The 25529-nt window shown below is 43.0% G+C and overlaps 1 protein-coding gene across 14 annotated transcripts; it reads left to right on the top strand.

Moving 5' to 3' along the window:
* Positions 1–1387: 1387 nt before the first annotated feature.
* Positions 1388–25484, top strand: LOC120664797 (myosin-17-like). 14 transcript variants are annotated; one of them, XR_005671018.1, is made up of 49 exons: positions 1388–1819; positions 2674–2802; positions 3641–3784; positions 3890–4035; positions 4136–4292; positions 4434–4492; positions 4654–4813; positions 4889–5038; positions 5119–5255; positions 5417–5563; positions 5647–5748; positions 5835–5892; positions 5984–6085; positions 6875–6912; positions 7059–7185; positions 7267–7434; positions 11310–11441; positions 11518–11627; positions 12060–12120; positions 14941–15118; positions 15208–15413; positions 15526–15645; positions 15727–15825; positions 15905–16093; positions 16333–16472; positions 17570–17737; positions 17885–18052; positions 18204–18371; positions 18780–18947; positions 19089–19256; positions 19327–19494; positions 19590–19757; positions 19869–20036; positions 20651–20815; positions 21570–21728; positions 21825–22034; positions 22149–22269; positions 22346–22438; positions 22555–22626; positions 22706–22900; positions 23053–23394; positions 23476–23620; positions 23698–23768; positions 23887–23986; positions 24598–24654; positions 24769–24825; positions 24913–24985; positions 25077–25159; positions 25251–25484. XR_005671018.1 is itself a non-coding variant. In XM_039944139.1 (49 exons), the coding sequence occupies exons 1-49, from the start codon at positions 1817–1819 to the stop codon at positions 25366–25368; spliced, it is 6447 nt and encodes a 2148-aa protein (XP_039800073.1). In that variant the 5' UTR covers positions 1389–1816; the 3' UTR covers positions 25369–25484. The 14 variants fall into 14 exon arrangements, 3 of the variants coding, with proteins under 3 accessions (XP_039800073.1, XP_039800072.1, XP_039800074.1); XR_005671017.1 differs by having other exon boundaries at positions 24905–24985; XR_005671010.1 differs by having other exon boundaries at positions 1389–1819; positions 23476–23616.
* Positions 25485–25529: the final 45 nt, after the last annotated feature.

Here is a 25529-nt window from a genome sequence, read left to right as displayed (position 1 = left end):
CGGTCGCGGTATCCTCCACGCCCGCGGTCGTCGCCGGCCTCCACCCTCGCGCTGGCAGAAGCTCGAGCCTGCCTCTGCCGGCGGCGCGCGTCCACGCCCGCCGCGAGCCTGCTCTCGGCCGCCGCGTGCCAACGCCCTCCTGCCGCGCGAGCCTGCCCTTGCCGACGGCGTGCGTCCACGCCCGCCGCGAGCCTGCTCCCGGCCGCCTCGCGCCAGCGCCCTCCCGCCGCGCGCCAACACCCGCTCGCGCCCATCTGGCTACGCTGGCACCGTGCGCCCGCTCCCGCCGCTTGCTACGACCCTCGGGGATAAGGTTGAAACGAACGGATGCTCTTGAGCAAACGGAGCTGAGCTGGTGAATCTAGGGGTATTTTTGTCCTTCTCCAATGCTTCTCTCACCTCCTGGGATGGAAAACGATAGTTTATTAGAGATGGTGTGCTACGTGCCAAATCACATTTTTGTGGTGTGACAAAGACAAAATCGAAGAGTAGAGTGTGCTGCGCACAAAATCATATTTTGAGGGTGTGCCACACACTAAAAACCATTTTTTTAGTTAGATGTTTGGTTTTTAAACTACAATTTTTTAATTTTATTACTCGTACTCACATGCAAGTCTAATCATCTTTTTATTGTTTTTTTTTTCACTGAGAGGGGCAACGAAGGCCCCCCCCCCCGGTGCCAGCCCCGGGGCTCGAACCCGGGTTGCCGGCGTGAGAGTGGGCTCAAGGAGCCACTAGAGCTCACCCGCCTCTCTTTTTATTGTTTGATGGTCCTTTTTATGCTCACATGCAAGTCCATTATCTCTCTCCTACTTTAGATCCTGCTGCATGCATAATATATTTATCGAGTCTCTGATGCAAGTCTTGCACCCTGTTCAAGAAAACCTTCAGACGCCATTGAGAAATTTGTAGTGCGTGCAACATATAGTTGTGACGTCTATATAATCTGTTGTTCCTCAAAAAATAATATATCCTTGTCCAAGAGATTTTTGGATGATTCTAGTGCAAAAGGCACGCAATTTTTGAAATTCGTTTAAATGTCGACACATTCCGGAATTGCTTTACCACACGCTGACACGCCAACGGTCACACACTCACACCGGCACCAAGCCCCCCAACGCACCGGCTACTACAGTTCTCCACCACCCCTCCACTTATTCTACTCCCTCTGTTTTTAAATATACGACATCATTAATTTTTTTCTTCATTTGACTATTTATCTTTTCTATAAATATTTATGCAAATATCCAAATCTTTAAATTAGATTTAATAGATTTTTAATAATAGACATAAAGATATTAATTTTATTTTATTTAACTAACTGATTAATTAAATAATATTAGTTAAAAAAATTAGCGATGTCATATAAAAAAAAACGGAGCGAGTAGCTTGCCAGCCTCGCCAGTCCCCCTCCCTCTCCTCCCCCGTCCTTCGGCGAAAGCCATGGCGGTGGTGGTGCATGTCGGGTGGCTCCCGCCGCCCCAAATCGCGCCTCATGTAGCCCGAGCGATCCGATTAGCACCCTACCACCTACACCCCCGCTCTAACACCAAAAATAGATAGGGGGGATGAGGCCTCTGGTGTCCGGTTTGCGCCCCACATTTCCTCCTCCGCGTCCCTTCCATCTCCGCTCGCTCCGCTGCTGTCATTGCGCGCCTCCGCAAGCACGCGTTCGAGACGAACTGCACCAGGTGCCCGGCCTGTTCCCGCACGGTGGCGAGGCGATCGGCGGGCGGCCCGAGGCGGGGAGACAACGCCGCCGCCTGCCTCGATTCGACGTCACCTACAAGGGCAATAGTGTTCGAACGCGTGCCTCATGGTAAGTGTAGGTTTGACTGTTCGTGCTCCGGTTCTCGCATGAACATGGAGTTCCGTTGTTCTTGGTGGTGCCGTCTACGGTGCGTACCCGCACGTCATGCGACTTTATTGAGTTACTGTAAGTTGGGGTCAGGGTTAAGGTGGGACAATGTGGGTATTTGTTGCATTGGAAGTTTTGGAGGATTTGGTGTACGAGTGACCTAGTTGGTTGGAATTTCAGAATTCCCCAGTACATATGATCGTCAGCCTCCTTTGATGTAGTTATGTGGGGGTAGTTAAAGTGTTTGATCGATAGGGTATTCAGATTTCGGACCAATAGTTAGCAGAGCCTAATGGTAGAATGCACTTTCAACTTAAATACAACCGTCTTTGCTCTCACTCTCTGGTCCAATTTGATGAGATGAATACATATTTATAGGTATTGTTACAGTATGATGGAATAAGTGTATAGAAGGATGGGCATTAACTGAAACTTTAGTTTGATGATGAAATTAATGGTATACTAGTAATTCATAGTCTCATGTAACTTCCCTGAAACTAGGTTAAGTATCACCAATCGAGATTATTGTGGGCAAGTATCACCAATCAAGATTATTGTTCTGACTTTTTCTGCATGGCAACCTTGTCCTTTGACATAACAGTTAGCTCATTTCAGTAATGAGCCCTGTATCATGCTATGTGCCATTAAGTATAATAGGTTAGTCCCTAAATCCTTATGGTGTTCTGTCCTTATGCACCTATTGTAATGAACTTTATACAGAGGTGTACTTCCATTTTGTTTACCAACAAGACTGTCATGTGAAAGAAAATGGACTTTCCAGACATGCTGGAGGTTTTGACTTGTCTTGTCTGCAGGCTTCCACATTAAAAATTGTGGTAGGCTCTCATATATGGATGGAGGATAAAGATCTTGCTTGGATCGATGGTGAGATTTTCAGAATTGAAGATCGAAACGTCCATGTCCGTGCTACTAATGGAAAGATGGTACATATGTCTTATGTTACCTGTTGATCTTACATGGTTCAGTGGTGAATGAAAAAGTTTGATCATATGGTAACAACAATTACTTAGATATGTTTTGATGAAAAAGAGAGAATAGTGATATACCCTTACCGTTATAGAAGAAAGGCCTGAATTAAATGTCTAACTATGCGCAAATAACTGCATCAATAACATCACAGATGGTGACACTGTGTGCTAGGCACCCTGCCGACCAGAGTTCGACTCCCATGGGGAGCGGATTCTTGGCCGGAGGTGGCGCAGTTTATCTGCGCGTTGCAAAAAAAAAAAAATCCCCTCGCCTGCCCCATGTCCAAAGCATAGTTGGGGTCCGGCCTTTCTCACCGGTAACGGGCCACTATGTACGGGTGGGGCAGGGGTTCGGGGATTTTCTAGACCTGTGTGAGAAGGTCTCCTTCTTAGTGTAATCTCATGGGGGCAGTCTCCCCTCGCAGGTCTAGTTTTTTTTGTATTATCATCCGCAACGGTGCCCTATGCAGTATAATAGAGGGAAGATGCGGGCCTTGTGATTTCTACCCTGTTATTTACTCATGGAGATCCATGTCAAAACCTAGTCTGTACATGATTTGGATCTTTAGGAAAATCAAATTGCGCATTGCTTAGTAATAAATTTAAGAATTAATTTTAGAAAAGTACAATTATACTGCCTTTTTAAAGTATGAAACAATTAGAAGGGGATATTCACATTTTGCTTTGAGTTGCATCTGGGTATGCAAACTTTCCCTTGTTTATTGAGACTTGTCCATATTCATATATTATCTGTTGTACAACCTGTGCCATTTCTTGTATTCCATGAAACCAGGTTATTGTGAGCATATCTGACATTCATACAAAGGACACGGAAGTGCCATCTAATGGCATTGATGACATGACACGGCTATCATACTTGCATGAACCTGGTGTTCTAAATAATCTTGCTATTCGATATGCAAAAAATATCATATATGTGAGTATTTTTTTCACTAAATTATTGTCACTTGAAAATGATCAAAGCAAAGAAGTTTGTTTTTGCCAATTTTTTTAATTCTGATTTTCCCTTTTTGAGTTCCAGACCTATACTGGCAATATTCTGATTGCAATTAATCCATTCCAAAGGCTGCCTCATCTTTCTGATCCCTATACTATGGAGAAGTACAAAGGTGCAAATTTTGGTGAGCTAGACCCTCATGTATTTGCAATTGCCGATGTTTCTTACAGGTGAATGCCTACAGTAACAGTGGTGAATGATTTCTTACAGTGAAGTGTGGCAATAATATTGATAGAGACTTTTGTGACATTCTTTTGAATAAGGAAACAGGCAGATGATGAATGAGGGAAAGAGCAACTCCATTTTGGTGAGCGGTGAAAGTGGTGCTGGTAAAACTGAAACCACAAAGATGCTTATGACATATCTTGCTTTTTTGGGTGGACGATCTAGAACAGGAGGGAGGACAGTTGAACAACAAGTTTTAGAAGTAAGTTAGGAAACACAACTTCTTGTTGTTGTTAACAATAATGTCCTGCATGTCCAAAATGCACTGGAGGCTTTTAAAGTATTGTGCCATATTTAGTTTAACTTGAAACTAATCTGATATCTAATTACACCTTGCGTGCAGTCTAATCCAGTCCTTGAAGCCTTTGGCAATGCAAAGACTGTTCGTAATAACAACTCAAGGTGATCTTCTTGCACTACTTTGAGTCTTATAAGACAATTGTTTGAAAGCTATTTAGTATGGGTCATCAAAATGTTTAAATATGGAATAGAACTAAATCTTCATAGTTGAAGAGAGAGAAAATTTCCTCACACACTTGTTTATTTTTGATGACATGATGAAGTCGATTTGGCAAATTTGTTGAAATCCAATTTGATAAGAGTGGGAAGATATCAGGCACTGCCATTAGAACATACTTGCTTGAAAGATCTCGTGTTTGCCAAATCAATAGTCCAGAGAGAAACTATCATTGCTTTTACTTCCTATGTGCAGCACCATCAGAGGTAAATTTCCTATCTCGATATGATTGACTGGTCTTGTCTCCAGTTTTTTTGCTGATGTATATACCATATTGGCAGGATATCAAAAGGTATAAGCTGGCTGACCCGTCATCGTTTCACTATCTCAACCAATCCACGTGCATTAAACTTGACGAAATTAGTGATGCTAAGGAGTATCTTGCAACACGAAGTGCGATGAATACAGTTGGCATTACTGAACAGGAGCAGGTTTCTGACAAGAATTTCTCAACCAAATATATGATGTGGATGTGCATATAACCTTTTTTGTTAATTCATTTATATTGCAGGAGGCTACATTCCGGGTAGTTGCTGCTATTCTCCACCTTGGGAATATCAGTTTTGTGAAAGGGAGAGAGGTAGATTCATCTTTACTAAAGGATGAGAAAGCTAGGTTTCATCTTAATGCAGCAGCAGATCTCTTGATGTATGTCTAATATCTCCTCCATCCTTTTATAGTTTTTTTTACAAATTTTCTTTCTTTCTTGTCAAATACAGAACATGAAAGGGAGTACGATAGGGACCTAAGCCCTAATACGCTACATTCACATTTATAACCTATGATGCATTGTGGCATTCTGATTACAGGTGCGATTGCGGGAATCTGGAGAATGCATTGATAAAGAGAAAAATAAATACACCAGAAGGCGTTATAACCACAACAGTTGATCCTAATTCCGCTACTGTTAGTAGGGATGGCTTAGCAAAGCAAATATATTCTCGACTATTTGACTGGTACAAAATACTACCATGTACTTAATTCCTAAATCATGTACGTAGTGCACCCTTGTAAGTGTATGTGCTTGTACCATGCGCAGGCTTGTAAACAGACTAAATGCATCCATAGGACAAGATACATCCTCCGACCGATTGATTGGAGTACTTGATATCTATGGTTTTGAAAGTTTTAAGACTAATAGGTAAATTATTTACTAAAATATGATTTCAACTTACAATTGAAGTCCATTTATGGATGTCTCATGTCTTTATCGTACTATGGAAACAGCTTTGAACAATTATGCATCAATTTCACCAACGAAAAACTCCAACAGCATTTTAATCAGGTACTTGTCGAAGAAATGTTTGGATGTTCATGATATTATACTTCTCTTTGCTTCTATGTGTTGGTAAAAGAGTTAGTATTTGTCATCGCAGAATGTTTTTAAAATGGAGCAGGAAGAGTACAACAGGGAGCAGATTGACTGGAGTTACATAGAATTTGTCGACAACCAAGATGTTCTGGACTTGATTGAGAAGGTATGTTGTGATTTCTTTAGTTTTATTTGAGAGGGCATCTATTTGAAGAGATAGCTGCTTGTTTCTATTCGCTGCGGTTGTGGACAATGTGTGGGTGTGGTAGTGTTGTTGAACTTCTGCCAATTCTGCTTAGGATTTTATGAAAGTAGGCCTTCCCACAAATGCATCCAAAACAGCTTTATGAAAAAAAAAAGTATCATTGGTCAGTCTCCAGAACTGTAGCCTATGTATGAGCTATTATGCTGTTTTGTGAATGCAAAGCTGAGCCTAACTCAGGTGATTGAGGGTGTGGAAGTATGCAAATTCAAGTCCTCGCCAAGGCGAATTTGGGTGCCTACTTTCAGTACTTTCTTCTTAATACAAAGCCCCCAAGTGTTTTTCTAATGCATTGTTGCAACCTGCCTCTCCTTTTCTCATCAAACGTTTGTGAGGTGCAATTTCAGTCAGTATAAGGCTTTTATTTATCCCTTGTAGCCATTCCAATGTAGCCCTTCTGTGTTCAAAATTATCAAAAGGGGCTGTATTATTAAGCAATATATTTTCTTCTAACAATTCTGCATTACTACGTTTTTGTGGACTTGGAGCTATTTGGTATTTCCTAACTTATCATTACAATCACCAGAGACATTGTGCATGACAATTTCTTTTGCAACAACATTGGATGGTGGTCTAAAAAAGAAACATGGTTGGTAGTGCTAGGGGCTAACATGAATGTGTATTCTCATTATCCTTTTATATATTTTTTCATTTCTAAAGTTCAATGTTCCTATCTCCTCTCTTTATGTTCAGAAACCTGGTGGAATTATTGCACTTCTTGATGAAGCTTGGTGAGTCTGAACTTCTTATATTGTATTTGATAATATAAAAAGCACATCATAAATTGTTTCCTTCGTGCTACGAAGAGAACTATTTATTTCTATTTCTGAATCAATTCTTTTAATGGAATTTTTTTGGTTTATTCTTTGTGCACCAGTATGTTTCCTAAATGCACACATGAATCATTTTCCCAGAAGTTGTATGAGAAATTCAAGAATAACAAAAGATTTAGTAAGCCAAAGCTTTCTCGCACTGCATTTACCATACAACATTATGCGGGAGAAGTAAGAATTCTTCACAATATAGCGTTCCTTTCAGTACATTTGGTCGAGTACATTCCTTTAAATTTCATGTTTCTTTTCCAGGTAACCTATCAGTCTGACCATTTCCTGGACAAAAACAGAGACTATGTAGTTGTAGAACATCAAGAGTTACTTAATGCTTCCAGGTGCTCATTTGTGTCAGGGTTATTCCCATCGGTACTAGAGGAGAACACAAAAGCATCAAAGACTTCCATTGCTACTCGCTTCAAGGTATGATTCTCCTACAGTCCTACTTGATTATTATGCCTGCAATTCCATATCAAAGTTGGTTGGAGAAAAATTCCTGAGGAAGTTCCATTTGTTCACCTGAGGTTTGACTTTGGTTGTCTTTTGAGAACTAAATTCTTAGAGATCCACTTGGCCTCAAATCTAGAGTAAATATAATACCTCAGTCCATCAGTAGCTGCCTTATCATGGTCATATTAGTACCATACGGAGATTTAGGTAGGTGAGAGTCAATCCTTTGTGTTCCGAAACATAGTGTGGGAGGAATAGAGATGTGTATAATGCTGTATTGTATTAGCCTGAGCCTTGGGGCTGTATATATAGGGGTGCATGACTTGGAAGGCAAGTAGCCTCTCCTACAGATATGGTAAGATACAGATACAATCCTAATCTACTGGATGTGTATAATGTTGTATTGTATTAGCCAGAGCCTTGGGACTGTATATATAGGGGTACATGATTTAGAAGGCAAGTAGCCTCTCCTACAGATATGGTATGATACGGATACAATCCTAATCTACATAATATAGAGATATCCCTAATATACTCTAACATCCCCCCGCAGTCATAGCGGGACGTCGCAGACGGTGAGACTGGAGAGAAGTCGGTAAACTAACATCCCCCCGCAGTCACAACGGTCAGTGCGCCGCAGATGCTGTGGCTGGAGTGGAAACCAACAAGGTTGCTCAAGCAGATGATAGCCCTTTGTGCCGATGTCGAGGTAGCCGAGCTGAGGACGAGTAACCATGGTCGATGATGCCATACGTAGGGTAGCCGTGGTCGACGTAGCTATCGAGGTAGCCGATGCAGAGGTAGCCGCACATGAAGCCGTTGGCGCGCAAGGGGGCGTCAAACAGTGGTTGCGCGGAGGCACCGTAGACGAAGATGTTGATGCGTCGAGGACGAAGGGAGGATGACGCCTTCAAACCGCCAAAGTCGAGGCGAGTACCGGGTTTGCCAGACCCAGTAGCGCGTCGGGGACGAAGGCACGTGCCGGTGTTGCCAATACCGAACGTACAAGGGAGAGCGCACAACCAAGTCGCAGAATGTAGGGGACCAGCAGAGGAGGTCTCGACGACAGTTGCGGTGTAGAACGGCGAGGGAGAAGAAGTCGGAGCCGCCCGCGGTTGTCGGAGTAGACGAAGTAGGCGAAGTAGAGTCGATGGTGGTTGCGACGAGGTCGTCCTAGACGAAGCGTAGAGATAGAGCAGCCAAGCACTAGCCCCAAGGCCAGCTAGCTTGGCATAGTGGTCGCGGCGGCGGCGGTCGTATAAGTTGGCGAAGAACTCGAACAGCTTGACGAAGACTATGCGCACAAGGCGCAGCTGCCCGTCGTTGACAACGAGGTCGTGGACGTGGTCGGTGGCCGTGAAGATGCAAGACGAAGGAGACCACGGGTGGCGGCGCTGCTACCCGAAGAGGCGACGCAGCGGCAGCCCTCTGTACTCGGTGAAGGGGCGCGCTCGACGAGGACAAACGTCACGGGAGCCGGATGGATCACGCATGTCGGCTGATCAGACCGAGTAGCGTGAGGCGACGGTGGGCGAAGTCGGCGAAGGCGTCCCGATCGGTGGAGGCGATGATGAGCCGGCGAGGGTCGACGTGCGGACGAAGCGGCGAGGAGGGCGGTGCAGACGGGCGTCCCCTAGGACACTGTCCATATCGCCATATGAAGAATAGGCCGGTGAAGTCGACGCCGACGTCGAAGTAGAGGCGCGAGGTGGACGGGCGGTGAGCGACGCAATCCCGATCAGTGATCGGGTAAACCAAAAAGGATACAGTAGCAGCCAATACGTGATCCTTCATGTGCATCTCACGTACGGGGTGCACCTAGCAATGAGCCTCCTTACCCTTATCCTCGTCTCATCTCATACGAGCGGAGAGCAGGGCAGGAGGGGCGTCCCGCACGGCGGCTGCACTCTCCCCCGCGAGGCCTCGAGCAGCAAAGGTGGATCCGGCCGCCTACTGCCCGCATCCAGTCCAGGCGATGCGTTGCCCTGCCCTCAGATGCAGCCTAGGAGGTGGAGCCGACCGCCCACTGCCGGAACCCCGCGCAGCACAGGCGGAGGCCACGGCGCTCGAAGAACCCATAAGAGGGCGCCAGCAGGAGGAGAGCCAGAGCGGCTCCAGCCAGCGACGACGCAGGTCAATGGGCACGCGCGAGGTTGGAGATGATGTGGTGGAGATGGGCACATCTGCCCAGCAGCGACGCGCCGGATCTGGCCGCCTCCATGGCGACGTGGATCTGGGCGTGGCTGGACCCGGCCGCCACCACAATGGCACTGGATGGGGCAATCTCCATCTGCCTCCACGCGGTGAGGATCCAAGGCGACGACGATTGCGCAAAGAGATCTTGATTTGCTACTGCGACCAAGACGATGGTGGCGGGCGGATCAATATGATCCGCTGCCTAAACAGGGGCGCTGCCCCAGCAGAGATCCTCATAGGGGGATCTCCCCGGGGGCGCGCTAGATGGCCGGAGAGGGGGTGCGAAGATCGCACACAGTGGATGACTGCCGACCGGTGGCGTGGAGGAGAAGAGGCGTCGGGTAGCGGAAGCTTTAGGGTTTGTACCCTAGATAAAAAATCTAAACTCGTGATACCATGTGGGAGGAATAGAGATGAGGATCGCACATGACTTGGAAGGCAAGTAGCCTCTTCTACAGATATGGTAGGATCATAGTCACAGGATTCGGGGTCGATGCCTCGTCCCACGACCCGAGATCGCCGTTCCGATTCGAGGGTCGGGGTCGAAGAGGATCAGTGTCCCATTCAAGGTTGGATCGCGTCCCGGTTTGAAAGGGGTCGCAGCCCCATTGTTTGCAGATTTAATTGGGAAAAGGAGGTTAATGACAGTGGATTGGTGTGGTTTTTGTTAGAAAATGAGCTGAATACGTGTAGTATGGTCGAAATGTACTCTTTTATACGTTTCTTATATGCTTGAGCAGATTAATTTCTTCATTAGTACCACATTTATAGTTTTTGTTTTTATAAAGACACATGGACCCGAAGATATCGACCCGATGAATCAGGGTCGCGTTCCACATAATAATTTATCGTTCCATAGAGGTATACCCCCTTCGTACCACAATTTTATAAAGTGACGACCCTCGACCCCGTTCCTCGACCCGGTCGACCCAGGAACTTTGTGACTATGGGTAGGATACGGATACAATCTTAATCTACCTAATATAGAGTGTTAGCGCGCCCCACCTAGCCAACCCGACCATACAACCCAGGTGTTATAGTGGGAGGGGTGGGGGCTTTTATCCATAGTCCATCATTCCCCCTACGGCGTGCGAGCCCGGCGTAGCCCGCAGCAGGTTCTAGTGCCCGGCGTAGCCCGCAGCAGGTCTCAACACACGAGAGGCGCAGGGAAAATCGCGCAGCGGAAATGTGTGGCCGGGTGGGTTCGAACCCGGGACCTCGGCTCTGGTACCATGTTAGCGCGCCCCACCTAGCCAACCCGACCATAAAACCCAGGTATTATAGTGGGAGGGGTGGGGGTTTTTATCCATAGTCCATCATAGAGATATCCCTAATATACTCTAACACATAACACCTTCAAGCTAAACCTTTTTTAGGTAGGTGAAGTGCACGCAAGGGCTTGCCTCATCAGTGAGTTGAGCTATGAGCGGATTTTGGACATGGGGTGTCGTAGAAATGTATTATATTTGTAGGATATGAAACAACTAATCTAGAAAGTAAATGCATAATACTTGATGGAGGAAGGGAAGAGAATATATAATTTTGTTCGACCATAGAGCTATGTTTCTTGTAAAATCATTGTATTGTGGGCTAGTGTCATTTATTATCTGCTAGTGTCATTTATTATCTGATAACTTCCATGTAACTCCCAGTGGCAACTCCAAGAACTAATGGAGACATTGAGTTCTACTGAACCTCATTACATTAGATGCATTAAGCCCAACAATATTCTTAAGCCTACTACATTTGAGAACATCAGTGTACTGCAACAACTTCGGTGTTCAGTAAGCAACAGATCACTCATGGCAAATTTTCCTTAGAAGCACCATTGTATACTCTAATGGTTTGTTGGCATTTCAGGGTGTTCTTGAAGCTATTAGAATCAGCTGTGCTGGATATCCTACAAGAAAAATATTTCATGATTTTCTCTGTCGGTTTCGCATTCTTGCTCCTGAAATTTTCATAGAAAGGTGAGCACTCAATTTTTTTACTGACCTCGCAGAGTTGAGGGAGGGAGGGAGGGAGCGAGCGAGGGAGCGAGGGACCTATCCTTCAAACTCAAGGTGGAAGTGGATGATCTGGAGCATTAAGTTTGAGCATACGAAGCCGATGTTGCTTCAATGAAATGAGCAATTATCACGAAAGCCGTGGCGCTAACGTGTATCCATTTTCTTGCATTGTCATCATACCTAGCATAGTACACCTTAAAGTCTTTTCTTCCTCTTGGGAGAAGTCTCGAGTGTGCTATTTTTAGTGAAAACAAATATTCTTTGCAGTTCTAATCTCATAGGCTCAGTTTGTATGTATATAGAGAGCACATGGCCTAGATTAACAAGTTTGGTAGCAAAATATTTTTTCCCAGATCTGATAGCAAAATATAACTCTTCTCTTATATCTGATAGAAACAATGAAAAGGTGTCGTGCCAAAAGATTCTAGACAAGATGGAACTCCATGGTTATCAGGTGAAGAAAACTATGTTTATGATTGTTTATGTTATATGCCTTTATTTGTGTCATATGCCTACATTCTTTTCATTTCTACTTATATAACAAAACAAGTCAGTCAAGTAAAACACGCATTGCTTGTTCTCGTCAAGTAACAACAGTCTATGATGTGGTAAATAACAAAGATGTAAATGGAATACTTCGTGTGAATAACATTGGTCCATATTTTATTTATGATTTTTTCCAAAACTGATTTATAGCACTAGCACCTGATGATTTTGGTTAGCACCATTACTCCATCAGCTGTTTTTTTTTGTCTATTGTTGATTTATATTTTTATTGCCAACAAGCAGAGTATGTAATTATTAGAGTATATTTGGGATATCTCTATAATAGGTAGTTAGGATTGTATCCGGACTCTACCATACAGTAGGAGGCTTGCCCTCCAAGTCATGTACCACCCCAATATATACCGGCCTAGGCCTCAATGCAATACAATCCACAACATTACACCAATCCTACTCTCCTATATGGTATCACGAGATTAGGGTTTCAGATCCTGACCTAAACCTTCCGCTGCCTCTCGTCGCGCCCCTGCCTCCTGCTCGCCGCCGGCCGTCTCCCACGGCGCCTATCCAGGGCGTCCCCTCCACGGCCCAGTAGCGCGCCCCCGGGGAGGTCGTCCATGACCTCCGCCAGGGGCAGCGCCCCTCCTTTGCGGCGGATCCTCTAGTCCGCCGCCGACCCGCCGTATCGCGTCAGCAGCAGTGGATTGAAGGTATCTCCGCCCAGCCGCCATGGAATCCGTCGCTGACGACCTTGACTTGCGCTGACGCGGCGGCAGCAGCGGTCTCCCCGCGGCACCAGCGACCTACCCGTGCTGCCATGGTGGCAGCAGGGTCCCGCGAGGTGCCTTGCTCGTCGCTGGCGGATTCCTTGGAGGCGTCGCATCTCCACCTCGCAGCCCCGTCGCGCTGCGGTCCGTGCACCCCGCCCGGATCCCGTGTCACTTAGGGCCCTCCATCGCCGCCGGGCGCCCGATCCGCCGCCCCGGCCCCCCTGCGGGCCGCGGCTCGCTGCCCGCCCTGGCGGGATCCGCCGCCGGGCGCCGCCGCCTCTGCGGGATCCGCCGCGGATCCGCCTCGTCCTCCTCCACAACGCCGTTCGCTGGCCCCTCCCTGGCTTCCTCTGTGTTTTCTCTTTCTCCCGTGGCTGTTGTGTCAACCGTGAGAGGCAGAAAACATGAGGATGAAGGGATGGGCTAGGCACACCTGGAGGTACTACACGAGCTGCTGCTGCATCAATCTTTTATCTTTTGCCCGATCATAGATCGGGATTGCGTCGCCCACCGCCCGTCGACCTCGCGCCTCTACTTCGATGTCGGCGTCGACTTCACCGGCCTCTTCTTCCTCTCCGACCCTACGGCATGGCAAGATAGCCGGCACCCTAGGGGGCGCTCGTTTGTGCCGCCACCTACATCGCCGCCTCATCCGCACGTCGACCTTCACTGATTGGGACGCCTTCACCGACTTCGCCCACCGTCGTCTCGCCTCACGCTACTCGGTCTGATCAGCCGATATGCGTGATCCACCCGGCTCCCGTGATGTCCGTCCTCGTCGAGCGCGCCCTTCACCAAGCACGGAGGGTTGTCGCTGCGTCGCCTCTTCGGGCAGCAGTGGCATCACCCCGTGGTCTTCTCCGCCGTTGCTTCCTCACCGCCGTCGACCACGTCCCCGACCTCATCGTCGACTCGTCTCTGCGCGCCCCGCGCATGGTCTTCGTCAAGCTGTACGAGTTCTTCGCCGTCTCTTTTGAGCGCCGCCGCCGCGTCATCCGGATCATTCGGCCTTGTGCTAGAAAATCTGGGTTCCCCTCGCTTCGTCTAGCACAACCACGTCGCCAGCGTCGCCATCTCGTCCCCGACTACTTCGTCTACTCCAGCAACAGCAGGTGTTGGCATCTTTTATCTCGCCTTCTTCTACGCCTGCGACCGCCATGGAGGTCTTCTCTGCTGGTTCTCCTGGCGACAGCGTCTGGTTGTGCATCCTCCCTTGTACGTCCGGTATTGGCAACACCGGTGCGCGCCCATCATCCCCGGCGCATTCCCGAGCCTGGCAAACCCGGGCATGTGTCGCCCGTTGGCCTGACTGCATCGACTTCGGCATCGCTTCCTCTACGACTGCCTCGACGCGTCGCCATCTTCGTCTCCGGCGTCTTCTCCATTACGCCACCACCATGGCGCCTCCTCGTGCGCCCGCGGCTTCATGTGCGGCTACCTCGTCTTCGGCAACCTCAACAGCTCTACGTCGACCACGGCTACCCTATGCGCGGCATCGTCGACCATGGCTATTCACCCTCCACCTCGGCTACCTCGACATCGGCACAAAGGGCTATCATCCGCATGAGGCTTCGCCAGTTTCTCTCCAGTCGCAGCATCCGTACCACACCGACGTTATGACTGCGGAGGGATGTTAGTCCGTTGGTTCTTGCTTTCGGCTTCTTCTCCAGTCTCACCGTCTGCGGTGCTCCCGCTGTGACTGTGGGGGGATATTAGAGTATATTTGGGATATCTCTATAATAGGTAGTTAGGATTGTATCCGGACTCTACCATACAGTAGGAGGCTTGCCCTCCAAGTCATGTACCCCAATATATACCGGCTTAGGTCTCAATGCAATACAATCCACAACATTACACCAATCCTACTCTCCTACAGTAATAGCTAACTACTCTGCGTGGTGTGTTCTTTTATACAATTGCATGGCAGAAACGTCTGCTTTCAGCGTATACATATAATGAAATATCATCATGATATTTTAAGTTGTCAATGTCCGTGACAGATTGGAAGAACAAAAGTGTTCCTGAGAGCTGGTCAGATGGCTGAATTAGATGCTAGAAGAACTGAAGTGCGGAATAAAGCAGCTAGAGCTGTTCAGAGTAGATTTCGCACTCATGCTGCTCGTGAGAAATTCCTTGTATTACGCAAGACATCAATATCTTTTCAATCTTTTGTTAGAGGTAAGGTATTGTTAGTTGGTATCCCAAGTAGAAACAATGCTCATTACTCAGATCATATCGTATACTGAGAGTACCATTAACTATTGCAGTAATACTCGCTTGTAAGTTACGTGTTCTAATGAGAAAACAAGCTGCGGCATTGCAAATACAGAAAAGTTACCGCTGCTATGTTGCTTGGAACTCTTATTCTAAGTTACGCTCTTCAGCAATTACGCTGCAGGCAGGATTAAGGGTGTTTGGTGCTTATAAGGAATTCAATATCAGAAAACAAAATAAAGCCTCTATTCGTATCCAGGTAGACCACAGATTCACTCTATTTTATCCAAGGGAAAGCTAGTTACAACCTCCAACTTTCATATTTTACATGGACATATTTTAAATATCACTCTGAGAATGGTTGCCTGCAGGCTTGGTGGCGATGCCATAGAGATTATTCTAACTATTGTAAAATTAAGAGATCAGTGTTAATTTATCAGTGTGCATGGAGAAGACGGGTTGCTAGAGGCGAACTCAGAAAGCTCAAAATGGTATGGATGAAGCAGTTGTATCATTGTTTTTAATCATGCTATTTCTGTATATTTTCATTTATTTGTCGGTACATTTTGTAGGCTGCAAGGGACACAGAAGCCCTAAAGTTGGAGAAGGAGAAACTTGAGGAGCATGTTGAAGAGTTGACTAGCCGTTTAGGCTTGGAAAAGAAACTTAGGGTAGTTGCTGCTCTTGAATTAGGATAATGTGGGATGAATTAACTGGAGAATTTATTCTCACATAATATCACCTTTTCAGACTGATCTAGAGAAGAACAAAGCAGGAGAAATTTCCAAACTACAGGCTGCTCTTCGTGAAATGGAGCGGCGGGTGGAAGAAGCCACAGAGATGCAGGAAAGAGAATTAGCCAAAAGGGCCATTGAAGAAGCTTTGGCTCAAGAAAGAGAAAAGATCACTTCATTGACTAATGAAGTTGAGGAGCTGAAGGTCTTGTACTTTTTTCCCTAAATCAACATAGGATTTATCTCAACTGCGTAGATTGGCAAGGCTTAAATTATTGCATTCTAATCAAATGAAATACAATTACAGCATTTGTTTCATGGTAAACAATAAAAAGAACAACCCATTATATAATATATCCATGTTTGATTAGAATCTGATGCTAGATGTAACTTATTTATCTATGGCATGATATTATTTTTTATGGATGGTTGTGACTTTGACAGGTTCTACTACTAAGAGAACGAGAAGAAAATAGTGCAACTAAGAGTGCACTTGTGAATGCTCAGGAAGAAAATGATGCATTGACTAGAAAAATTGTGGTTGCAGATGAAAACATGGAGCAACTTAGAGGTACTGTGAAGAGGTAGGTTACTCAGTGACTTTAGGCCTTAATTTGTTTAAACAACCAAAACTAAAAAGTAATATTCCTTTCAGGATAGGACCACCAAACGTATCCCTTAACATTGCTGCTTTGATGCAGAGGTCTGTCATAAAAGGATGTCTTTTGAAAACCTTATGCAATTTACCAACGAATTCTTCTATGAGCACATGTATCGGACATGGATGCTTTTTGACGCAGTCACACATATTTAAAATGCTGACCTTGTATGCTACCTGGATTTATTTTGTCATTGCTAAACCACATTACAATACTAAGATAATATTTGGGCACTAAAGATTTGTTGGTTCATTGAAATGCTTGTTTGACACTAGTAATTGCAATTTCAGACAAGCAGTTCTGCAGTAGAATGTACCAGGTAACATGAAACATATATTAAGATCACACTAGCTAAAAGATATTGACATGAACAAATAAGATCGCACTATCAAGAACTCAAAAGTGAGATGAAGTACTAGCAAGGAAATCAAATACTCTGTTAAACTAATATGTTTGCTTCGGGAACCTGTTCGACCAAATCTCTTGTTGTTCACATGCGTGTTTGTTCCTTCAAATCCTAGAGAATGGGTGTATCTGTTGTCAAGGCTGTTTCCTTTTTTTATTCTTCTTAATATAATGATATGCAGCTCTCCTGTGTGTATGAGAAAAAAAATATAAAACTGTCCGAATGCACTTCATCATCCTAGTGATCATTGTGATAGAGCAGGTAGCTCTCAGTACTAGTTTATTTCTTTGTTGAGTTCATAATATCTAGTTTTGTCACAGCTTAAGGGAGCTAAAGATTGCAAATATAAATGACAGTTTACTTCTGGTTACTCGTTGAAACTCAAGATATAAATTAATAAGTAATAGAGAATTGAAGATTGAGGAGAGCATGCTTTTTTGTTAATCCGCAAAGGCCCACTAATACAACTAACTCCAACCTTTCTCTTAGTTCCATTTCTTATGTTGTAGAATGTGCTGATACGTTTTTGTATCTTATACTTGATTACAATAAAGTAAATTAAGTCTCATCCTTTCTATTCTGAAACTACAACTTTCTTCCTGTCCGTTGAATACAGATTTGAAAAGAATGTGACAGAACTAGAGTCTTCACTAATGATGGAAAAGGAACAAAACATGACTACTAGAAGGGAACTAAGTGAAGCACACCAAAGGGTGGAAGAACTACTGAGGGAAATTGCAGATACCAATGGAAAATCCACAGAGCTTCAGACTGCTGTACAAAGGTCATTTTAGTAAGAAATATAAGATTTGCCATACACTCATATAATCTTTGCAAAAGTACTATTATCTGTGATTCTCAACAACTATGTAGAAATATAGGACCATTTAGTTTACTTAAACTTCATTAATTTTCTTCCTCATGAACACAGGCTGCAAAAAATCTTAATTGAGGGAGAGTCTACTTTACTTACAGAACGACAAGAAAGTGAGGCAACCAAGAAATCACTCAATGAAGCTCATGCAAAAATCGAGGAACTACTCAATAAAATTAAAGTAGCTGAACAAGACATTAGTAACTTCCAAGACAACACCCAAAGGTAAATTGCATGATTCCGAAAATTGCTTTTTTCCTGTCCTTGAGTTCATCCATGCTTGACTTCAGTTCTAAACTCCTTCCAATGTTTTTTATTTTTTATAATATCATAATTGTAAAACGACAATGCTGATTTCTATTTTCAATTAACATAGACTCGAAGTAACTGCAACAACATTGGAGACTTCATTGTTAGCTGAAAAACAACAGAGTACTGCAATCTTTTCACAATTAGCTGAAGCACAACAGGATATTGAAGTACTGCAGAAGAAATTTGCAGATGCTAATAGGACAAATGATTTGCTTCAAGATTCTTTGAAAAGGTTATTTTCTCATGTTACATTAATTCCTCAATGTTAGCATACTTCAACAATCGGTGATGGTATGATTTGTTTTTCTTTTGTTTGGAAGGAATAAGAATAATTGGTGTTCAAGTTAATCATATACTAAAAAAAATTCATTCATGAGCAAGGTACTTATGATTTCATGAAACTGAAAAGGGAGTCCCATAGGTTCATTATCAGTACCTCTTTGAAAATGAAGGATCAAAAGTATAATTTAAGTCATGGTGATGATGTGTACGGTATAGAGGATTGGTCATAGTTTTGTGTGGGCGTTATTTTCTACCTTTCTAACAACTTTTGCAATGCAGCCTCTGCCTTTATTCATATCTTTATTTCTATCCTCTATAATGAGTTGGCAGTATTAGAGTTTCTGCTCACTGAATACAGGTGTGAGGAAAATGCGACCACAAGGGATGGCTTATATGTAGCAGAAAGGAAAGAGCATGATGAAACCAAGCAAGCACTTTTGAAAGCTCAGGAAAGAAATTGGGAATTGCTTTGGAAAGTTGATGATAGCGAGAAAACTATAAACAAGATGTTGGAGAATGCTCAGAGGTTCTTATCATGCTTCTACTATTTGGATAGCTGGGCTTTGTTTACTGAAGCATAATGCAATATGTGCAACTTAAGTGAGATACTCCTGTATTTTTCAACTTTATGATCTAACACATGTTTCCTTTTCCTCAATGAATTTAGACTTGAGAAGCATGCAACAGCAAGGGAATCTTTGCTTCTTAAGACAAAACAAAATCTCGACTGCACAACAAAAGCATTAACTGAAGCTCGAGGGAGGAACCGAGACTTGATGACAAGTCTCGAGGATTCAGCTAAAAAAATCAATATGCTTGAGGATTCAGTTAGCAGGTTAGATTCCATTTGTTAGAAGCATTTATGGTCTGCCATTGCTTGAGGATTTTTTTTTCTTTGCACATAGACTAGAAGAATGCATAGCAGAGAAAGACTCTTTGTTGGAAGTAGAAAGGCAAGAACACAAAACAACTAACAAAGATGTAGACAATGCCCGGAAAAAGATCACTGAATTAATTCACGAGTCACAACAGTCCGAAGAAACAAGAAAACAATTGGAAGATACCATCAAGAGGTCTGATTCTTTCTCTTCAGAGGATGCATGTCTCAACTTATTTATCAATATTATCATTACACTATGATAGTGACCTTTCATTGTGTTTTCTAAAGGTTTGAAGCAGATGCTACTGCCAAAGATGCATTTTTGTTATCAGAAAAACAAGAACATGAGATGACCAAGAAAGTTCTAACTGAAACTCAGTGGAGAAATGAGGAGTTAATCAAGAAAATTCAGGATCATGATAAAAATATATTTCAGCTTCAGCTAACTATTGAGAGGTCCATAATCATTCCTTGTTGTCTGCCTAGCAACCTCTAGGGATATGAATTCTATCAGAAGATTATCTTTTTTAATTTTTGAATCAACTCCATATTTCTACCTGAGAATAGGCTTCAGGAAAACGCATCTGCTACAGAGGTTTTAATGTTGAGAGAACGAGAACAAAACAATGCAACCATGAAAGCACAAGCTGAAAGTCAAGAAAGAAATTTGCAATTTCTAAAGAAGCTTGAGGATGTTGACAAAAAAATTGGTCTTCTTCAGGGCAGCGTGCAAAGGTACTTTATACAGCTATTGTTTCATTAAACTGTGTTCGGATCTGTGAATGTTTATTTATAGAATGGCGATTAGACCGGCAATGTTGTATGGTGCGGAATGTTGGCCTACAAAAAGGCGGCACGTCCAACAATTAAGTGTTGCAGAAATGCGCATGTTGTGTTGGATTTGTGGGCATACAAGGATGGATCGAGTTCGAAATGATGATATACGGGATAGGCTAGGGATAGCACCAATTGAAGAAAAGCTTATCCAACACTGGCTGAGATGGTTTGGACATGTCCAACGGAGACCGCCAGAGGCACCAGTGCATAGTGGTATCCTAAAGCACGACGGTAATATGAGAGGCAGGGGCCGGCCGAAGTTGACATGGGAAGAAACAATTAGAAGAGACTTGAAAGACTGGAGTATACCTAGAGATTTGTCCTTGGATAGGAGTGCTTGGAAAGCCGCGATTCACGTGCCAGAACCATGAATAATGGTCTTTGTTGGGTTTCAACCCTAGCCTACCCCAATTTGCTTGGGATTAAAAGGCTTTGTTGATGTTGATGTTGATGTAGTTAGTGTGCTTACGTAAATGTAGATGGTACTTGACATAATAGTTGATCAATCGCAGGCTTGGTGATAATACAGCAAAAGATGCTTTGCTGCTATCTGAGAGACGTGAGAAGGATGCATTGAAGAAAGCACTTACTGAGAGTGAATACAAAAATGAAGAGCTACTGATGAAAACTGAAGAAGCCAACAAAAAAGTTGAGCATCTTCAAAACACTATAAATTCGTATGTACCTTCAATAAAGCTTTATGGATATTATATTACAAGTACATGCCTATACTTCTCCCTTCTGAGCATGTGATGTGTTTTTAAAAAAAAAATGAATTTCAAAAACTAAAAAGAAAGTGATGATATGTTTCAAATGACCACCCAACTTTACTATAAATATTCAAATTAGCTGGTATATTATTTTGCATGTACCAAATTCATATATTTTTTTTCGAATTTCTTCTCATGTTACAAAATCAATGTTATAAGGCACTTGATTCCAGACTAAAAATCACACCTATTTGTCCTCTGGTGTTGTTAACGTAGCACCTAGATGTCCCTCTATATTAAATATAGTATCATAATTATATTGCCACGACACTCTTATGTCACACTACCTGTTTACATAATAGGTGTCACATGTTCTAAAAATATATATATGCAAAGTGAGTGAGACATTGATGATGGCACACATGTGATGCATGCATGCAGACTGTCTTTGTGTATTGAAAGCCTATTAAAGTTGAAAGAATGGTAGCAGCATAAAATAAAAATAGAAGTGCATTTATGAGTTTCTAAGATAGATTGGAACTTTTCATCTATCGCTCTATAGCATGCATCACACAACACCTTGGTTTTATGCATTCTCCTTTTTTATTCTCAATCCTTGTAATTTTCCTGATGTGCATTATTATTAATCAACATCATGAAGTTGCATTCGGTCAAAACAAACATTATGAAGTTGCGGCTGTTGTTTATGCCTCCAAAACAGGATTAAGGAGGATATGGCAGCTTCATTGGAAGCTGAAAGACAAGAAAATGAAACAATCAGGAGGTCCCTTGTTGAAGCTCAGGAGAGAAATGATGTGTTATTTAAGAAAGTTAGGGATAGTGAATACAGGGCCCACCAGCTTCAAGATACTGTGCAGAAGTTGGTATCTTAATTTGCTTTTATCTAATTGTCAACTACAGTGCCATCAAATTATATTCTATCATCCTTTTGGAGACTAATGTCTTTACAAATTAGGCTTCAAGTAGATGCCATATCAAGATTGTCTAACTTTGGAATGGAGAAACAAGAAGGCGCTGTTGTAAAAAATGTACATACTGAGACTCATGGAAGAAATGAAAATCTAATAAGAAGAAATGAAGACCTCCTAAAAAGAAATGATGATTTGGTGAAGAAGATTGAAGATTCTGGTAAACTTGTTACTCAGCTTCACGAGAACCTAGAAAGGTAGCATAGCCACAAAATAACTTTCTTCCATGTGGCAATTCGTTTCATTTGGCTACATCTTGCTTGTCTTTATGTGGCCAACTTTTTATTATTCCTATCTTTCCACGAACATAGGTTAGAAGTCAAATCAGCCAACTTAGAGTCCGAAAATCAAGCGCTTCGTCAACAAGCAATTACGACTCCTCCATCTACCGCCAAGTCTCAAGCTGCATGCTCTAAAATCAGTATGATCCATGTAATATATCTTCAGTAGAGCTCAATTTCAATTGCTGATGATATTTAAATCTGAACTAGTAGATGAATTTCAACAGAGATGTCAAGAAAATGGTCATATTTTAAATGGCAACGCAGCATATGCTGAAATGAAGTCCTCACTTGGTCCAACAGAAACAAGAGCCTCAATGGTAGTTTAACCAAGCATATGGCTGCATATCATTCTTTTCTTTAACAGGGCTGCATGTCTTTCGATTTGTTATATAAATTTATTTAGATCTTGAATATTTTATTTTAAAAAATGCAGGGCAGTTCCCCTGATTTGATAAGCTACAAGGATTATGAAAATGGGCAAAGGTTACTTAACGAAGTATATCAGGTGTGAGTTTGTTATTCTCTTCTTGTTAAATTTATTATGAATCTTTAGCATTGAATGACAATTTTGTTATTTTTGGTAGCCTTTTCAGCACCAGCAACCCCTGAATCATCAGCAGTTATTGCTGAAATACATTACCCAGTATCTTGGATTTTCTGGCAGTAAACCAATTGCTGCTCCTCTTATATTCTATTGTCTTCTTCATTGGAGATCTTTTGAAGAAGCAAAGACAGGTGTCTTTGACACTATTATACAAGTTGTAAACTCAGCAACTGAGGTTTGTAGCACTTCTCTTTATTTTATTTAAGCTCCTTAGAATGTAGCAGTACTCCAGTAGCTCATAATCCGCACCTTGTAATTCTATATGATACACCTTTATGCATCGAAGTTTCCAGTACGTGTAATATTAATCGATGTTCTTACTTCAAGGCTCAACATGATACAAGGGTGCTGGCCTATTGGTTATCCAACTTGTCCACACTATCAGTTCTACTGCAACGTTCATTTAAAGTCTCTAGGACAACAGTCTCAACTCCACATAGACGAAGATTTTCATGCGAGAGGATTTTTCAAGCCAATCAAGCTCCAAACAATGGACTTGCTTATTTCAGTGCTCAAATCGATGGAGCTATTGGGTTTCACCAAATTGAAGCAAAATATCCAGCTTTGCTCTTCAAACAGCAGCTAGTGGATCAGATTGAAAAGGTGTACGGAATGATAAGCGATAGAATGAAGAAGGAGCTAAACCCATTACTTGAGCTGTGTATCCAGGTACCACACTTCTTGACCAAAGGAATCATCCATTATGAAAACTTTGTCCATTGAAAATCTGGGGAATTTCTAAATCTTTAGGATCCAAGAACTTCTTACTCGACTCAAGCAAAGGCCTCGCTGTCTCCTGCTAGCGGTTTTGGCCAACAGGAACAACTCATGCATTGGCTGAGCATCGTGAAAATTTTCAACAACTATCTGCATGTTCTCAGAGCCAATCATGTAGGTGCTGAACAAACACAATCATCAATGCATTATCCATTTGCAGTATTATAAAAATGTCATAATGTGCTTATTTTGTAGGTTCCCACAATTTTGGTCCACAAATTGCTTACCCAGATATTTTCTATGGTCAATGTACAATTATTTAACAGGTAATTGCTTTTTGGTCGTCCTATCATGTTATCTTGTTAGAAGTGTATTCGAGAAATCTTGTTAGAAGTATGAACAGCTCACTTTAATCCATGTTTGGTCTTCTTTATCTGAAAACAGGCTCCTCTTGCGACGTGAGTGTTGTTCCTATAGCAACGGGCAATACATCAAAGATGGACTAACTCAACTAAAACATTGGTGCAATGATGTCAGTCGAGAGGTGGTTCACTACTCTATTATTCTGTTGTACTAGGATACATCTTCAAGAGTAAAAGAAAAAAAGGATGGGTGGTGGGGAAACGCGGCTTTATGGTATTGTACTAAAAAGAAGCTATCGGTTAATCGACCGAGAAAACCCCAGCTTCACCCTTATAGGGCTCCAGCTGCAGTGACCTCTGCTACTACCCCTCTAGGACCCCAACATTATCATAGGCCGGCACCCTGCCACTATTTTTTGTTTGGGTGGGGGGTTGACAGCGAGGGATCTACTTTTTTGTGCCATCAGGGTTTAAACCCCCTCCCACGACGAGCTAACCCTTATGCTATAAAAGCATTGACATCTTCAAGAGTAAATTACAGAATTACAAAGGTTCGCTGTTCTTAATGGTTAACAAAACCTAGTCTTTAAAACGTTACACCCCAAGCTAACAAAATGGAGTGATGGACCCTTTTGCAGTGCTACATATCTGGCATTTATGTGACAACCCAGGATATCTCATTTTTTTTAAACTAGCACCGTGCAACTACAGTTTCTCTGTAACCTGCTCATTTTACAATCTCTTTTTAAAAAGAAAAATTAACTTCTGCAAATTTATGATTCGTATTGACCAGTTTGCAGATTCCGCATGGGCAGCACTGAGGTATATAAGACAAGCTGTTGACTTCGTGGTTTGTATCATCTTCCCTTAAGAAGAAGAAAACCTTTGTGACTGTTGGGGACAATCTGAACTGTCTGAAATTTACCTTCTCTCAAATATTCTCCCTATCCCTTTCATTCATCAGGTAATTTCTCTAAAGCCAATAAGGACATGGGATGAGATACGCAATGATATTTGCCCGGTAAGTGTACACTTTGCCAAGAATCATGGGTCATTTTGACTTGACACTGTATTCCGTACTGATTTAGCTATTTGTTCAGGATCTCAGTTTGCAGCAGCTAGAGAGGATAGTTGGTATGTATTGGGACGATGTAAATGGAACGAATGTAACTTCAGCTGAGGCAAGACTATAGGCCTTAATCCTTTTAGTCTTATAGATTGTTTTGGTTTGAAAATCTGGTGACCTTCGTTTAATTCCGTTACTTTTCACAGTTCATATCAAGCATGAGAGCTACAATGCGTGAGGAACCAAATAGCGTCTCCAGCTTTTCAGTTCTTCTGGATGATGATTCCAGGTCTGTTCCATGACAATTTACAGGCTCTAGTCTTCATGTCCCCCAAATGATATTTGCTTGGGTACACTCAATGTTTCATTCCTCTTGGCAGCATACCCTTTTCACTTGAAGATATTGCCAAGTCCATGCTAAACATTGAGGAGACGTCAATTAATGACCTGCTACCTTTTATCCGCGAGAACCAGGGCTTTACCTTTATATTGCAGTAGAGACAATACGTAGTACTCTCCTCAAAGAGCCCCCCAATTTGTACGAGATTGCAAGATTCAAAATTTCTTTTATTTTTTCTTATCTCATTGACTTGTTAAGAAAATTGTGTTCCCTATGCTCATCCCTTCCTTCCACTCTGCGGGTACACAACACAGGCGCG

This window comes from Panicum virgatum, chromosome 3N (assembly GCF_016808335.1).
Source record: "Panicum virgatum strain AP13 chromosome 3N, P.virgatum_v5, whole genome shotgun sequence".
NCBI classification, from domain to species: Eukaryota; Viridiplantae; Streptophyta; class Magnoliopsida; order Poales; family Poaceae; genus Panicum; species Panicum virgatum.
This window is presented reverse-complemented; position numbering and strand designations above follow the sequence as displayed.

What these genes read in the sequence shown, in the direction of transcription:
- LOC120664797 (XM_039944138.1), top strand. An exon ending in TCCAACAGCATTTTAATCAG is followed by an intron (nt 5,893 to 5,983) that starts GTACTTGTCGAA and finishes TTGTCATCGCAG; the next exon opens with AATGTTTTTAAAATGGAGCA. An exon ending in CCATTGCTACTCGCTTCAAG is followed by an intron (nt 7,435 to 11,309) that starts GTATGATTCTCC and finishes TGTAACTCCCAG; the next exon opens with TGGCAACTCCAAGAACTAAT.